General features: G+C 38.2%; 1 protein-coding gene across 1 annotated transcript in view; it reads left to right on the forward strand.

Moving 5' to 3' along the window:
• LOC139945585 (glypican-5-like) overlaps positions 1–18,092 on the forward strand; it is a 60,898-nt gene that overhangs the window by 26,506 nt on the left and 16,300 nt on the right. The window contains exons 3-5 of the mRNA XM_071942985.1: positions 6,659–6,801; positions 7,261–7,812; positions 8,651–8,907. Coding sequence (XP_071799086.1) covers positions 6,659–6,801; positions 7,261–7,812; positions 8,651–8,907 — 952 coding nt within the window. The remainder of the gene's footprint in view (positions 1–6,658; positions 6,802–7,260; positions 7,813–8,650; positions 8,908–18,092) is intronic.

Consider the following 18,092-nt stretch of genomic DNA (forward strand, 5'->3'; position numbering starts at 1 on the left):
AAACCTGTTGGCAATTATTTTGTGGAATGAATAGTTTATGTTTTATTGGATTGTTTACCAACTCAGTAGATAATGTCTTTTATGAGCATTTCCCGAGGGGATTTTGTACTGATGTGTGCAAAAGTTGTTGCCATTTATTTATGTATCGAATAGAAAGGATATTTGCTGCAGTTTGTTATGTTTGAAGCTTTGCATGGTTTGGAAAATAAAAAGTAGGGCCTAACTGTCACTTGAAAAATTGCATATACAACCATGTGTAAATCTCTTTTGGGAGGATGTTTGGCTCTGAAAAGAGCCGTTGTGGTCTTGATGTTCCTTCGAGACAAGCAGAGTATACTGTTGGAAGCCGACTCTTTTCAGAGCCAATACTCCTCCCAAAACTTTGATATACACACATGGTTGTACCCACAAGTTTACTAGTGATAGTTAGTTCTTATTTATTACTGCAGTTTTGTGATGCACACTTTCCTTCATTCTGGATCTGGAGACCTGGCCTGTGTGAATAAAAATGTAAAATCAAGTTAACATAATCCTTAATGTTTTTCTGTTAGTAACAGATACTTGAGTCAGAGCCTACTACATGAAGCCCTTTAAAAAGCAAGTCATGAAAAAGTTGACAGCCATGTAGACCTACATATCAATTGGGGTAAAATGAGGCTCTCTTTTAAACCTCTTTTTTTCTTTATTTCAATTTCTTTTCAGAAGTTTTATTTATTTTCTTTGAGTCAGATGTTATCACTTAAACCATTGCTCTAGAGCTTTATGAATGCAGCATATCCCTCAGTAAAAATCTGAGGCTAAATTGTGTCACAACAATAGTTTTTCCCGTTTCCAATGCAGCGTCTGAAAAGAAATGTCTAAAACTCCAACATAAGGGCCCTAAACCAGCTCAAGGTGGAAAAACAGAAATGTTATCCAGCATTAAAGACTTCATGAAAATAGCCCAAGGAAACTAGACAAAACACACACATGATGGAGCCGTACACTGAAACCAACTTTCTAAACTATTTAGAGGTTTACATTACATCAACCAAACAGGTGAGATGTAAAGGATTAAAGTATGGTGGCCCCGAAGGGACATCGCATAACGCAAACGTGTGCGCACACGTATGCAATGTCGTGAAACAAATCGCGAATATATGCGCACACGTATACAATATCGTGAAACAATTCGCGAATATGTGCGCACACGTATGCAATGTCGTGAAACAATTCGCGAATATGTGCGCACACGTATGCAATGTCGTGAAACAAATCGCGAATATGTGCGCACTCGTATGCGATGTCCCTTCAGGGCCACCATATTAAAGGGTGTGGTTATAGTCATTCTGGAAGAGTTTTGACTAAGGGGATATACGAAACGATTGATTGTAGGGTTATTGTAGTTTGATATATTGACACTTAAAGTCAAAGTATACCTTTGGTTTTTGGAAAACATCTCATTTAGTTTTATCCTATATAAATGTAGAAGTATACAAATAAACATTAAACAATAAAACTAACTTGTGAAAATTAAGAGTTTTTGAGTTATTTCTGAAAGTCTGGATAGGCGTTAGGCCTATGTCCATGCTGGGAGAATAATCTGTAATTGGAATACAAAATCTGCTGAGAATTGTTGCTGACATGACAATAATGCTTCTCTGATTCAATTCTTTTCTCTCATAAAATCTGATATATATCCTTTTACACAACCACACTATTACTTTAAAGTGAAAAGTTTCTCAAAAATGCTTTAAAGGTAAAATAGTACCTTGATGTGCTGTTAGGCTTCTAACCAAAAGTTTTTATTGGCTTTAATTTTAAAAGTGATTACCAAAAGGTATCTGGTTCGTTGAGTTGTCAGAATGCTGGTTAAAATGCTATTTATGGTGTCAATCATGTCATTCATTTAATTAAAAGTGCAATTGTTTGCTTCTCTTCACCCAGGTATATAAATGACTATTTGAAGGACTTTTTGAAAATACTGAGTTTGTAAAAAACTTGTTGTCACTTGAAAATAAACCCCCCTGCTTTAGTCATCGAATTCCACCACCAGATTGTTTTAAAACAATGGCATTGAATGGCCATTATATGAAGTCTGGCCGTTCTGATACATTAATTCAGAGACGTGTCCCTTGGGCATGTTGGTCTCCCACCACTGTAGTCCCTGTCTGACCCTTAAGGTCAGCTGGTCTCTGGTCCCTTGGGAAAGGGATATGACCTCAAAGTGCAAAATCATTTATTGTTTCACTGAACCACTTGCTCTTTCCCTGAACTGGCTGAAAGATTAAGAGATTAAAAAGGATTTTGCACTATCTTATTTTGTTTTGCTTCATAAGCAGCTCACTGCTGAGGTAGAAACAGTGGTTACTCTTGCCATCCGCATAGGCTTGTAGAAGGCAAATCATATTAAAAGGTGATGAACCGTGAAAGCTTCAGCGAGAGTTGAGCACATTAATTTGATGAAGATCAAATTTACCCCTTCACAGTTGAGTAGAATCTGTGAGATAAAGACATTATATCAATTAATAGTTTACCAATCGTAAGCAATGTTGATTGATGGTTAGCATGATGCTCAAAAGGTTAACAACACTTTCAGCTAACCTGTAGGGACACCCCTACTCTGTGTTTCTTCCGTAATGGACCATGGCTAGGAACTAACCTTTAAAGGCGGATTATAAAGCCCCATGGCTCTGTACATGCAAACCTCACCTGGTTTTTTTCCCTGGAGGGGGAAATTTATTCAAGTTTCTTCAATGTACAAAGCTACATAAACTGCTGGTAAAACCAACTACTTATAGAACGATACTAATAAGAGAGAAATGGCACCTGGTTTGAGTTGTTGTTGGCAAGGCTGCCGTCAGCTGATTTCGTAGACAGATCTGTGGTTCAGATTCATTCCAGTTTTAAAGCTAGTAAAATTATGGGCAGCGTCATGGGCAATGTCATCTTATTCATGAAAATTGTTGCTTGGGCAAGCAATGTTTCTGCTGTGTGATACAGACTAAGTTTAAACAGGGCGATTGATGCCACAATCTTTTTTTTACAATTTCTCAAAACTTTATTAAAGGAAAGGTTTATGTTTTTATCACTCGTAAAATTAATGGCAAACTTATGGCTAGAAACTTAAAGCAGCTTTTGATTGTATATAACATTTGTGAGAAACATTTCAATTCGAAAAAAATGTGGTTAAAAAAAAGATATCAGTTTTTATGCCCCCAAATTTGTATCTGAGAAGTATTACAACAATGTGATTCGACTGGCAATATATTTAGTAATATATGTAAGCAAAATATTGCTGCAGAGTAGCTTTAAGAAATTTGATACTGAAAAGAGTCCAGTTGGTAACCATACTGCTTGTATTGTGGTTGCCCCATGGGTGCATCACAGTCACCCTGAGTCTATCCAACCAGGGGTACCAGTTGGAATGTGCCATTTACGTCATTAGTAACTCAATATAAGAAAAACCCTATGGGATATTGGGGACGAATCAGAAACACATTTCAAAATGTCTTTTGTTTCAAAAGCTGTCAGATGTTTTTTTTTCAACGAGTGGGAGGAAAATCTATAAAACACTGAGCTAGACACTTTTTCTTGTGACATCACTTTGTGGATTTGATTTCCTTGCTTTACTGTTTTCTCTAGGGAAGTAGGAACTTCCCGAAAGTAGTATTTTGTTACAAGTTTGTTCTCAGTTTTCACAGGTGTGTTGACTCTTTCCTACTTGTCTCATGCCAAAAGACAGCAAGACATTAGTGTCAAGGAACTGTGTATTTAAACAATTAGGGTGGGTTCGCCTAAGTGACCATCCAAATTTATTCTTTCATGATTTCAAAGATTTACAATTGTGCAGATATTTCTTTATCTCTTGCTCTTGCATCAAATGTGGACATTTTTTTGTTAGTTGTGTAAAAACTTGTTGTGATTGGGACTTGTACTTATGTCCCTTTCTCAGAGCTAAAAATGACTACAAAATACAAAAAAAAAAATCTTTTTAAGTGCACAGAGTCCTTTCTCTGTACTCTTAACAAAACGGCATGTCCATAGGGAAAAGCATACTGAAAGCACAAACAAGAACATTTTTTTGTTTATGACTTTGGATGACCAAAGTGAAGTATGACAGGATTTCTGAGACATTTTTGTTTGGGGGTGTAAACTGTGGGTTTGTGTATAATGAATGGCAGGCAACACACCCTCTCAGGGTGTCAAACCACTACTAGTGTTATGTGTCACTCCCAGGCTGTCAAGCCTCAGTGGATGGTGTCCAGACTCAATAAGCCATTTGCGAGTTAGATTTGAATAAAGTCTGGTACAATGACATGCTGCGCACAAGTTACCGCTTTCATTTGGAATTCCATAGACTATATTCAGGGCAAGCTTTCGCATAGTTACATAAGAGATGGCGAACATCCATACGCAATCTGAATAGTGAATGGTACCAGGGTTTGCTCAACTGGAGGTTGCTATGCAAAAGCTTTTGAACCATTTGACATAGCAACTGTCTCTGAGGAATTCAAATGTAAGCGGTAGGGCTTACATTATGACTAAGCAAGTCATTGTACCAGACAATATTCTTATCTAGCTCTCAAATGGCTGAATGGCTACAAAATACAATTTTTATTTCCGGTAACCACGGAGGCAGGAAGACGGTTTTCTGGAAATGCGTCCCGGATCCCAAAAGTAGGATCGCCCGGATCCCGAAGGGAGGATCCTCATTTACCCACTGCTCTGAGTTTATCTTCATCCCACTGCATCCCTCTCTATTCTATGACACTTCCTTTGGGAAGTTTTGCTTCCTATAATGACATAGTGACCCAGAATGACAGGATATCCAGTGATAAGCCTGGAGTGAGTCAATTAAATTAGGCCCAAGGCGGAAAAATACTGAGTATTTGGGTAATGGGGTCATATGTGCTTTGATAGATTTTTATAAGTTTTTATAGCTAATTTTTACCAATATTTCTTTTTGCCCAATGCAGAATTACTAAATACTGAGTATTTGGGAAATGAGGTCATATAAATCTGCTTCAATAGGCTATTACAAGTTTTCATAGCTCATTTTTACAAATATTTCTTAATGCCCAATACGGAATTACTCACTGATTATTTGGGTAATGGGGTCATTGTAAATGTGCTTTGATAGGCTATCAGAAGTTCTTAGACCTCATCTTTACAAATATTTCTTTACACAACCGAAAATTATTATCCTGGGACAAGAACATGGTACACCATAGGGTCTAATAAAAAAAAGGCCACTACAGTGCACAGTGGTCTTACAGCTCAGTATAAATGAAATCCTTAAATTGTCTGCTTCCAAATGATTGATGTTTATGTTTGGAGAAATCTCAAATTCCGATAATAAATTTGCGAGGGAATCAAGTATTTATACGCCATATGGTAAATATCAGAATTTTTTCTAGACCTGGGGAGTTTTTAGAATGGTTTCTGGACTCTTTTTGTACTCTTTTTAATTTGGTACTTTCAAAGATTTTAAATAATGTTTTAAGTAAAAAGGTATAGCTTTTATTGTGCTGGAGTATGTAAAGATATGAAACAATGAAATATTTTGTAATAATATTTGTGAGTTGTCATTAACATGAACCAGTATAGCTTGCTAAGTAAAGGATCAGAGTAACCTAAAGCATGATTATGGGAAGTGATTAACTATACTGAAGCTTAAATAACAGTATGGTTTCCATAACATGACCACCCTTTGACACCTTTGACACCATTAAGAACCCAATATGTACCCACATTGTCCTGGCACCTGACTGAGACTCAGTTGTAATTCCATTGTAGGTCTCTGGGTTTAGCAGCAGGTGGGTGAAAAAAGAGCGTAACTCGAGCTGATTTTGTTGGTGACTTCTTTTTGGGGTCCAATGATTTGATTACAAGCTCTGGTTGAAGAGCAAGTGTTAAACGTGAATAACTGATTGGTCTTGGTAGAGTTTTACTGCATTGCTCTGGGGCTGTTTCCACAAGAATAGTTTGTGCCAAAGAACAATGGAACTTGATACCCCTGTTATTGTGTCTTGTTTAGTTCCAGAAATAACATACTCCACACCCTCAGGCCTCTGACCCATTTTTAAGGGATTGTTCACTTTCCAAACAACCAGCCTGTGAAACTTTCAGCAAATTAGGACATCACTAGTAAAAACTACCAACATGGTTGAGTCACCATTTAGTGAAACTACCTACAAATAGTTGATGTGGTCAATATACGTATCAGTGGTTTTTTTGAAGGATGCAAATGCTAATAAACGTAATGCTAATGAGAGTAAATCAGATGAAAGTGTTTCTATTTTGGTGCAACTCAAATTTCACCTGACCCCCTTAGATGCCTCTTGTGCAGTCAAGCATGGAAACTAGTCTAGTGAAATTGGTACCAAAAGAAGCAGGAAAAGTGAACTAACAACCACATGAAGATACCGTATCTACATTAATTGCTACACAATAAAACAGCAGGCAATTTTAAAAGTGCATAGTTTTCTTTTGACTTGCTCTGTAATTAAGGTTGGCACTGGTATTCATCAGATGGAAGTGTTTTTATTTCTAGTTGGTACTGGTATAAACTTTAAAATGAGTAAGCTTCCAGATTGAAACTAATCAATTTTTTTTTATGATCACCAATCGTATATTTACCTTTTGATTAACCAACATTTTTCTTTTCATTCTGCAGTTGAATACGAGGAGCTCTTGACCTACGGAGAAGCCAGGGTACAAGAAAGTTTCCGCATCTTGTACATCAGCTTTGCCTTGGACCTGGACAACGATATCAGAGATCTTTTCGCTGACCTCAAAACCCATTTAAATGGAGGACAGGTAAGAGAACTCCTCGTGGGACGATAAGCAAGTTTCATGCCTGAGAAATTTCAAATAGCCCGGCAAAGTTTTCTTTGGGAAGGCTGTCTCTGTGATGCTATCAATTAGCCCTTTTCACACTACTCTTTTCCCCAGGGGCAACCCCAGATGGGTAACAGCTGGCCCTTTTCACACTTGGACTATGATTGCTTTACCCCTAATGTATGTACCCCAGCAAATAGTCATACCCCGGGAAGTGCCACCCCCTACTTGATTCAGCCAACTGGGCCCAATTTCATAGAGCTGCATTTGTATGTACTTTTCAATTTGCTTTTTATGTAATTTTTATTGAATTGTAATTTGCTGTAATTTTTATGGATTTTTTGGGTAATTTGCATTGTTGAAAATCCTCGGATCAAGATGGTGCACAAGAAATGCTTTAAATTAATATTGATTTTAATGTATTCTGGTTGGTATCAGGTCAAAATTCAGCGTAGTGTTAGGAACTTCTTCGACGAGCTGTTCCCACTCTTGTACAGTGAATTCATCACCAGGGTTGGTCGTCTCGATGCCCTCTTCGCAAACTGCCTGTCTGCCAAGCGAGCCATCATTCAACCCTTCGGCGATATCCCTCGCCAGGTCTCCACCCTCCTGTACAACTCTGTGGAGACGTCGCGCATCCTCCTCAAAGCTGTCCAAGAGGGCAGCCACGTGTTGAACGCTACGTTCAGCATGGCGCTGAGTAAGAAGTGCAGTCGCTCCCTGCTGGAGATGAACTACTGCCGGGTGTGTGACGGCCAGACCGGAGTACAGCCGTGTCACTCCTACTGCCTGAATGTCGTCAAGGGGTGCCTGGCAAACTTCATGGACTTGGATGCTCCGTGGAACGACTATGTTACTTCAGTGATCGACCTGATAAGGCACAGTATGAGGAAGGATAACGATCTTCAGCAAGCTATGAGCTCCTTGGAATATCTCTTCAACGACGCCATCAACTACGCAATGGAAAACAGTGGAGACATTACATATGAGGTATATACTGTTCAATATCATTCACAGGGTTTTAAAAATATCAATATTGCCAGCCTGCAATATAATATCATGTTCTGAATATACCTACAAAATACAAACATTCTATTGTTTGTTTCCCTTTGGAGACATCTTTTTTTAGGAATCCTTTCCTTTGTCGCTGTAGTTAAAGGAACACGTTGCCTTGGATCGGACGAGTTGGTCTATGAAAAGTGTTTGAAACCGTTTGTTATGAAATGCTATGGTTAGAAAGATGTTTTAAAAGTAGAATATAATGATCCACACAAGTATCACTCAAAATTGCACGATTTTCCTTTTACATCGCAAACTTTTATGAGAGTCAAAAGTTTGACTCCCATAAATGGCCGACTGTGTTAGTCGACAAGGTAAAGAGAAAACCATGCAATTACCCATATGTATTTTATAACAAACGATTACAGAACGCTTTTCAGAGACCAACTCGACCGAACCAAGGCAACGTGTTCCTTTAAGAACCTCCCATAAACTTTGTACACATCATTCCTTGTGGAACATCCAGCCTTTAGGAATCGCCAACGGTGACCTTTTGTGTTCTCTTTTCTGTTTTGTTCTCCCTAATCTCCATAAGGTAGCGATTATGAAATCACAGTGTTGTGCGCACCTGCCCCAGACACAGAATTGTAGAATTAAAGGCTTAATTACTCAAATTAAAAGTTAGTTTACTGCATCACAAAACCGAGGAATAATGTTCTTCTTGAAAAGTGTGTATTTGTTCAACACAAGTTTATTCATAACTTGCTACGCTTATGAAAGAATTTTGATAGTTTTAGGGATAACACATTATAAATATTATTTTGTTCAGGTTCATAGATTATGCGGCTATGCTTCCAAAGGACGCCCGTCACCCTTTAATGATTTTGCCGCGGCCAACCCACCCTCCATAGACTTTCCCATGGTACCAAACCCAAGAGTCCCACTGGATGAGAGGCTGCTTGATTTCGTGGAGAGCCTGGACAAGTCGAGGGGTGTCTACCAAAACCTACCTATGATGATGTGCATGGATGGTGAGCTGGGTTCGACGGGGGATCAAGCGTGCTGGACAGGACAGACAGTCGGAGAGTAAGTCTCTTTTCAAGTTCATTCTCTGCCCTATTGACACCTAACATGCTTATCAAACTTTGCAACATTGCCCTCTTTTTTTGAGTGAACAGGGCACAGTTTCTATAAGCACCTAAGCACAAAAACTTGCTAAGCACAGAAAACTCTTACTTAGCAAAAATAGGTTACCAGCATTGGTAAATGTACAGGTAAATGGTATTTTGGCTGTTAACAGCCGAAATACCATGCAGTAGGTTACCAGCCAACATACCATGCAGTAACCATTGTTGTGACTGGTATCCCACTCATTTCTGGCTTAGCAAAGAAAATTGCTAAGCAGAATCTTCTGCTAAACAGCTATGTGAGGTTTGGGCCAGGTGAGTGTGTAAATGCAGTGTCACCTAAAATTAACAATACAGTGTACAACACACAGGGACATCGACTCCCAAAATGGCGCAACCAAGATTATTGTGATGATGGGCAGAGTTTCATAAAGGACAGTGCCCTCTAGACATCTTGTTGTCTCTGTGGCAGAGTCAAATGGAAATCCAAGTCATTATGAAACCTTGTCAATACATGTCAAGGAATAAGTCATTTATCTTCAGTATGAGTGTCACTTTATTTGCCCTCTGCTCTGCCAAAAAAGCGAGGAGATATCTCTCAAAGTTGCTATTGTCACAATTACAATGTAGGTTGCAAGACGTGACATCTCCTGAGACAATTCCCATATACGTCATTTATTTCCCTCCAACTGTCAGTTTCTTTGCTCCTGGCAAGTTCTGACAAGCCCCTCCCCGTAATAGTGGTGTTGTCGATTTATAACATTCCCTTTGCCAAATTTTGGCAGGGATTAACCCCCATCCTTTCAAGAATCTTTCCTTGCTTCTTCACGTCACCCCACTTTGTTCCCCTGCCTAATTACCCAAATTAATAAGACTGTGACATTTGTAGGGCTTTATTGTTTTTCCGTTATTTGTTGCAGCAGCCTTAGCAACCTCAGACCATCTCAGACACAGTTGACCAGGGGTACCTTTTGGGATCCATGGTCTGATAGTGATAGACACAACTCGCTGTTCCCCTTTGTTTAAATTCTTTTCACTCTGCTGCGCATCTGGTGGAAAAACTAGAAGAATAGAGGATGTCTGGAGGCCGCAGCGAAGAGGCCAGTTTTAGTAAATCCAAAATTTGTTTTGCTGCTAGCAGTTTGTTGACAAAAAGAAGTGCCAACTGACAACCTATGTCTCACACCTGTAATATGACTCGGGGTCTTGGAAATGCTCCTGCCATTGATTGTTGCTGATTGAATTCTTTAACTTTGGTCTGTTTGCGATTAACAGCATCCAGATTTTCTTAAAATGTGTCCTTCAAGAACAGTGCAGATTACGATGTGTTGTTTTCATATCTTGTAGTCTAATCACTCGTTACTTTAGTTATAAAATGGAACCATAACAAAAGTATTATTCTTGATGTTTGATGCATCTCTCAATAACTGAGAAAACTACAATTCAGACTCATACCTACCTCCCCCCCCCCCCCACTCCACAAAAAATACTAAACACTCAAGAGAAAAGGAATCGCTGCTCTATAAATTAGCCATAACAAAATTACTTTTGTTTTTGCAGGTGTGCTAATTTAAAAATAAAGATTTGCCCCAAAATATAATCACAGACTACATGTCGTAAATATTTCACCAATGTTGTCCATTATGTCCTTTGCACTGTAGCATGTTGAACCCAATTACAGTTTGTTAAACAATTCTTTAGAATGGGGTTAAACACAGATACATAAATAAAACAAACATGTGTAGCCATACATTTGACATTTCTGAACTCAATCATGAGGCGCTTTACCTTTTGATTTCAACCCAGTCGTTCGTCATGTGAGGTTTAAACAATAAAGTCAAAGGGGAGAATGTTTGTTACAATATTTGTGTATCTGAGAGGTTCATATTGCAATACATTGTAGGCTACTTCAGTATTGTAAATGTTTTGAAAAGTTTTCAGGATATTTTGGCGTTGTTGGCGAGACAGAGAATTACTTGCATCTCATGAGACTAAACATTGTTATACTAGTTTGGTTGACCTGTGATAAGAACTGTATCTATAGGTTGTTCCCGCTAAATGCCATATTTATTGGCAGCTTGAGTTTTTGGCGTGGAGCTGCATCAAACTTTGTTTTGTTGTTTCATATGAGTAATACAAGCCAAAATGTTTCCATTACTTCACTTTTACACTTTGGGGATGCTAATGTCAAAAATAATGCTAGAAAAACATAGAATTGATGAAGAAAAACTCTTGTTGTCAGAGACAAATAACTTTTTTCTAAGAGGTGCCTCACTAATTATGTGAGCTTTGCAGATTTTAGCAGTCGTACTCGATCCCGTTCAGAGGCACATGCCAGAGGGCATTTTCTAGCAGAACTTGCAGAATTTAGCTGCGGTTTGAAGTTAAAGCCATTGGACACTTTCGGTAAACAGTATTGTCTAAATGCCCACACTTTGTGTATGACAACTTATATATAAAATAACAAACCTGTGAAAATTTAGGCTCAATCGGTCATGGGAGTCGGGAGAAAATAACGGGAAAACCCTCCCTGGTTTCCGCGCATTTCTCCGTGTCATGACATGTGTTTAAAATAAATCCGTAATTCTCGATGTCGAGAATTGATAATTGTTTTAATGTTTTCTCAAAAAGTAAAGCATTTCATGGAATAATATTTCAAGAGAAGTCTTTCACCATTACCTTCTGTATACCCTGTAAGTTATAAATCTGTGAACATTTTTTTTTTCTGTTCCGAAAGTGTATAACGGCTGTAAACCTTGATAATGCCTTAACTTTCTACATGATCATACTTGAAGGGAGGGGGGTTGTTTGGAGTAAAGTATACAAGCAGATTACAGTAGCATGACTTAGGGTTGGATTGTGGTCCCAAGTTGGGTATTAACCTTTATCCTAGTACCTCAATGCAATGCCCCATCCATCAGAAGTCAACACCATTATCATATCCATACTTCAACGTGTTGACAGCCAGAAAAAACATATCTCAGTGGCTCCACAACCTGTCCAGGAGAATTCCTGTTGGCAGCTATAAAAATTGCCATGATTTATGCAATGGTGAGATTAAACTCCTGGTTGGAACCTGTTTAAAGGAACACGTTGCCTTGGATCGGACGAGTTGGTCTTTCAAAAGCGTTTGTAACCGTTTGTTATAGAATGCATATGATGAGAAAGATATTTTAAAAGTAGTATATAATGATCCACACAAGTATCACTCGAAATTGCGTGGTTTTCCTTTTACCTCGCCGACTAACACGGTCGGCCATTTATGGGAGCCAAATTGTTGACTCCCATAAATGGCCGACCGTGTTAGTTCGCAAAGTAAAAGGAAAACCACGCAATTTCGAGGCAGATTTGTTTGGATCATTGTATTCTACTTTTAAAACATCTTTCTAACCATATGCATTTTATAACAAACAGTTACAAACGCTTCTCAAAGACCAACGCGACCGATCCAAGGCAACAGGTTCCTTTAAGGTCTTGTAAAAACAGAAGCCAGGGACAACTTTTTCTAGAAGAGTGGTGCTTGGCTAGAAAGTGCTGACAAGTGACTATCGTCACTTTAACTCAGATTATTTACTTTTAGAGAAAATTTGTGAAAGAACTGATATGTAAAACAAAAAGTGCTGGTTGAAACAGCGCTTCTAGGCTGTGCAGAAAAGAAGTTGGTGTCTGTTCAGGTGTTCAATTTAATTTCATTTTATAAAATTAAATCGTTGATCCGAGAAACATAAAATGTCATATTTGATCAGAAATAAACAATATTAATTTCCTGTTTGGGGTTTTTCGCGCACATTGAGCAATGTATTCAATTTTGTTTTAATCGATGTCATGCAAAAATGTGTAATCAGTTTATCACTCTATTCTCATGAATTCTCATGACCCAGATGGCCGATTGATCTCAATTTTCTACAGGTTTGTCAGTTTTTGTATATGGTGGATAATTTATAGTGGGTACACTTCCAGCAACTGTTTTGTTAGCAAAAACCAATTCGGTAATGTTCCTTTAAGTGATTGGATATTATACCTAAGAAGAAAATAATTCCAGCCTCTGCATAGAATGTTGTGTCAATAACTTGATGTATTGGAACAAAAGGCCTGTCACCAGGGGACAGACTAATTTCCCTTGTTCTCTGAATTCCAATCTTGGTTATTTTCCCCAGGGGTGGAGGCAGGCAAGCTGCCCTGAGAATACAGTCCTTTATGTAGGTGTCTAGTCACTGTATTTCCTCATCAATCAAATATTCCATCATTGTCAGAAACCTGCTCCACTTGAGATGGGTAGTTATTGGTTTACTCCCAGTCCCAAAAAAGACACATGGTTCCAAATCCAGATGGTTGTCCCTCTTTTGAAAGCAGAGGGGTGTAAAGGTTGAACAAGAAAATTAATTTTTTATTTTGTTTTGGATAGTCAAGTGGCATTCTAGTGCTACTGCTGTTTGTGTTTTAGACTGTATAATGGAGTTACTCTCTGCCATGTTTTATGTTAATTGGCCTCGTATCACCAACCTCCCCTGGTAAAGTCACTGATTTGTTTGATAATGTTGGTGTTTGATGCCCCCTTCAACATTCGGGCAAAACCGTGGGGTAGATTCACAATGGAAGAAACAAAGTGGGCAGAGACTATTTACCAAGAATTATGGTGAAATATCCATTTGTTAATGTTGAAAAGTTGGAGGGCCTCCTCTACTCTAGAAAAAAAAACAAAAAAAAACATTGGGCTTGTGCACTGCATGTTATAATCAAATTATCCATCTAGAAATTCTCCATACTGCGAATAATTGAATACAGATATCCAATAGAATACAGTCAGGCTTAAAGATGGGGTCATACTCCCAAAAAAATTACAGTATTATGGTATAAATTATTTTGAGAAAGGATTTCCTTTGAAATGGCTTGGATAATTTTTCACCCAGAAACATTTGAATCTGAGAAAGAATGAATTGTTTTTGAGGATTGGTGTCCGCGAATGCTTTCACCAGAATTCTGGGCTGGTACCCGAGTCACCTTGCTAAACATGGATAGATGTGGCGTTTTTTTTGTCTGTTTCTCGGAAAGACGACACTGTACTGAGCTGAAACTTTCACCTGTGACTTTTATTGTATCTGTCTTTATAATGTTGCCTTTATAACAGGATTACGATGACAACAATCATTCTCTGACCCTGTCTTTAACAAGATCGCGATGGCAAAACATGTTTTCAAATTCAGCTTGGAATGTTAACCTATTGAAGACATGTTCTTCCTTGGGGTATGATCCGGGCAAAGCTGAAGACACCCATACAAATGTAATCATCCCTTCAGATGTGTTCTTGTCATGTTTCATTTAATATTCATGGTCAGTGACTCCTACGCATGCATGTACAACATAACAGTTTCTTTTTGTTGAGGTTAATAATTTACTTTGAATCATTGAGGTCACAAATGCCGCCCCTTGAAGCAAACATTTTGTATTTGATTGGGTCCCATAAGTGTATCAATATAAACTGACTGGGTAAATTTTGAAATAAAACTCATATTATAAGTGTCTCACGTATTACTCTTTGGCCTGTTTGAAACATTTAGATTTTGAATTGATATGCAATAAACAGAAACAGACACTATAGATCAATGCACAATGTGTGCAAATGTGGATTATACAGTAAGATCACTTTGTGAAAAAAATGTGCAGTTTTACAATAAATATTATGCTCCCTTCATACTTATTGAATTAAAACAGTGTAAATATTTTGTAAAAAAGAAAATATACGTTCTCAAACCAGCTCAAGTCCGACAGAGAATCTAATGTTCAAACTTTTGACAGGTTGGTTAGAATGATGTGTTTAAAACTATAAGGCGATGGAAATTATATCTCCAAAATAACAATGAATGTATCAAGACACCTTTTTAAAGTTATCTTGCCCTGTACCTTTTAAGAATTAAGCAGTTGCCGTTGTGACAATTTCTTGAGTGTGATTTCTCCTCCTCTCAGTGTTTTTAAACTTGATGAAGTGAGATAAAAATTCCCACCTGATTTGGAAGATGTTAATTTCCCCAGTGTGGGATAATAAAGTTCTTATCTTATCTTATCTTATCTTATACACAATGCATTGAAAGAGCCAGCAGACACTGTCTGCCTTCAGGGGTGACATGTACATTTTCAAATAGGGTCATCAAAGCAGACTTTCTCCAATTATGCTTGTAATGTATGAGTGCAGTGTCCTGAACATAAACTAATTCAGCCATATGGAAGGGAAAGAAACTTCTAAATAGCCACGCAGTCTCTAGGAAAGCCTTGCTGTATTGTCTGAAGCTGTGGGATGTTGAGGACACAGCCAAAAGAGTTGAAGTGAAGTAGTAGTCCAGAAGGGAATCAGAGACAAAACTTTATCCAATGGTCTAGTGGGTTTGGTAATCCAGTCTATGAACAAAAAGTGTTGAGGCTCGGTGATGTCTTTTGTGATCCCTTTGCAAGTTTCTGTACAGTTGGTGGCACAACCGAGTAGTTTGCAGGGCAGCATGATAATCGCCATTCAAATAATGTCTCAAATTTAATGAAATACAAAGATGTAGGGGCTGTAATGGCTTTTTCTATTGTAAATTGTAACACTGCTCCCGTAAAAAGTTAGCTTATAAATTTCAATGATTTCAATGATGAAATCTTTTGCAGTCGCTAAAAGGGAAGGTTTACATTTGGTAATCAATCTTAAATTAATGGCAATAACAACCTTTGGTTATAGAAGTCCACGGCAGCTTTCGATAGTATTTATAAAAAAAAATGTATAGAAAAACTTCACTTTGAAGTTATTTGGTAGGCCCTATGTAAAGAGATATCAGTTTTTATGCCTTAAAATTAGTCAGGCCCCAAATTAGTCTCAGTAAGGCTTCTCAGATTGTGTATTCCAATATAATGGGTTATTCTTCCTCCAGGTACAAATCATGCTCCGGATTTATTATATCCAGATTAAGACAATCAAATTCTTCCAAATACCAAAGGTATACTTTGCATTAAAATCTTGTTAACTGTTTCTTAATTTCAAAATCAGCTGTCATTCTAGATATTTGCACACAGTTTATGTTTACACAAGTAAACGCTTTATCCTCCAAGAGCGTCTCAAATGTCTTTATGTGAGGAGAATCCCACCTTACCCGCAACACTCCCTGCTAGTCATATCAGAGGAATTCAGGGTCGATGACTGTTTGGTCAGAATATTATTATCTTTACTCGCTCCGTAGCGAACCGCACTCGCTGTGCATCTAATTGTGACCCTCTGAGCAGAAGCAAGTTTTTGTGCAATTTTTCTCCTTGCCCTCCTGAGGGTTACATTTGCGGCTTTCAGGGAAGTCCATTCCAGAGAGTTTATCCTGTGAGGGGCAGATGTGTTTTTGTTCATACTTGTATGATATGTTGCTCGCAGCGATGACAGGCATGTTACTAAATGGCTAAATGATATTGGTGCTCGGTGATAGATATGAAAAAGTGACATGGACTCCACAAAGTTGGGGTCGACCGAGTGGGTAGTTGGGTATGGTCATGGGGTCGGAGGATGACCGATTGAGTCAAACTTTCACAGGTTTGTAATTTTATGTAGATGTTGGGATACACCAAGTAAGACAATACAATAGTCTTAGACAATTACTAAACTTGTCCAGTTCCTTTAAAGGCAGTGGACACTATTGGTAATTACTCAAAATAATTATTGGCATAAAACCTTTCTTGGTGACGAGTAATGGGGAGAGGTTAATGGTATAAAACATTGTGAGAAACGGCTCCCTCTGAAGTACCATAATTTTGGAGAAAGAAGTAATTTTCCACGAATTTGATTTCAAGACCTCAAGTTTAGAATTTGAGGTCTCAAAATCAACCATCTAAACGCACACAACTTCGTGTTGCAAGGGTTATTTTTCTTTCATTATTATCTTGCAACTTTGATGACTGATTGAGCTCAAATTTTCACAGGTTAGTTATTTTATGCATATGTTGGGACACACCAACTGTGAAGGCTAGTCTTTGACAATTACCAATAGTGTCCACTGCCTTTAACAAAGGATGAAAACAAACCACCTATCCATCAGCAACGAATTCTTCCCATAGTGTTGGTTTGGTTGGGAATCTCTGAGAGAGAGAGAGAGCTGTAACCACTGGCTGTATACCCAAGCCCCGCAGTACCCATTTCTTTATCCTTGTTGCCTTTTATCCCATATTAGTTTGGGACCAAGAGCTGCAACAATGGAGACCTTCTAATGTATTTCTGATGACAAATATACCTCGGGGTGTTCAGCATGGGTTAAGAGAACAGGATTAGTGGTCAGGGTGCATAAAAGCACGCGCTGAACCTCTCCAAACATGTAGCCGCTGTTGTACGATTTGATACCACAAATCTAGCCAATATGACTCCTTGGATAAGGTTTAAAGGCACTGGGGTGGATTTCACAAAAGACTAGTCTTATCTCGTGTAAGGAAGAGTTACTGGTCCTAACTTAGGACAGGCCTTGAGTTTTTAATATCTCCTATGGACTAGTCCTAACTCTTTGTGAAATCGATCCCAGGACACGCTTACATGTAGTAAATTGCCAAATATCAGTATTCTCACTTGGTGTATCCCCACGTACATGTATATTGCATAAATAACAAACCTTTAAAAATTTGGGCTCAACTGCTCATCAAATTGCAAGAGAATAATGAAGGAAAAACAGCCTTGTTGCACACATTCCTGTGCTTTCAGATACATAATAAAAGGCGTCAGGCCTGAAGTCTTTTATGATTTGTGTGAGAAATTACCCCTTTCTCAATAGCTATGTTACTTCAAAGCTGAACTGTTTGTTTCTCACATTGCTCTTACCAAGTAAGCTAAGAAGTTTTTTTGAGTAATTACCAATAGTTTCCAGTGCCTTTAACTATTCACAACAATGCGAAGGTTATTAATTTGAAGTTTTGCCCTTGGTGTGACTGGCTTTGACAGGAAATTCAGGTCAACATGACTTTCATTCATGTGGGTTTGGTTGGAGACCACAAGTTCAGGTTTCGGTCAGACATTATTTGTTTTATTTAGTAGCGCAGACTGGCTACCTCAGAATTGTAGACACCGTTAATTTCACACCCACTTAGATGATTATGCATCAGTATTGTTGCCTTGAAATTGTAGCATTTTGGTCTAGAAAGTTCAAGGGA

Source organism: Asterias amurensis, chromosome 12 (assembly GCF_032118995.1).
Source record: "Asterias amurensis chromosome 12, ASM3211899v1".
NCBI classification, from domain to species: Eukaryota; Metazoa; Echinodermata; class Asteroidea; order Forcipulatida; family Asteriidae; genus Asterias; species Asterias amurensis.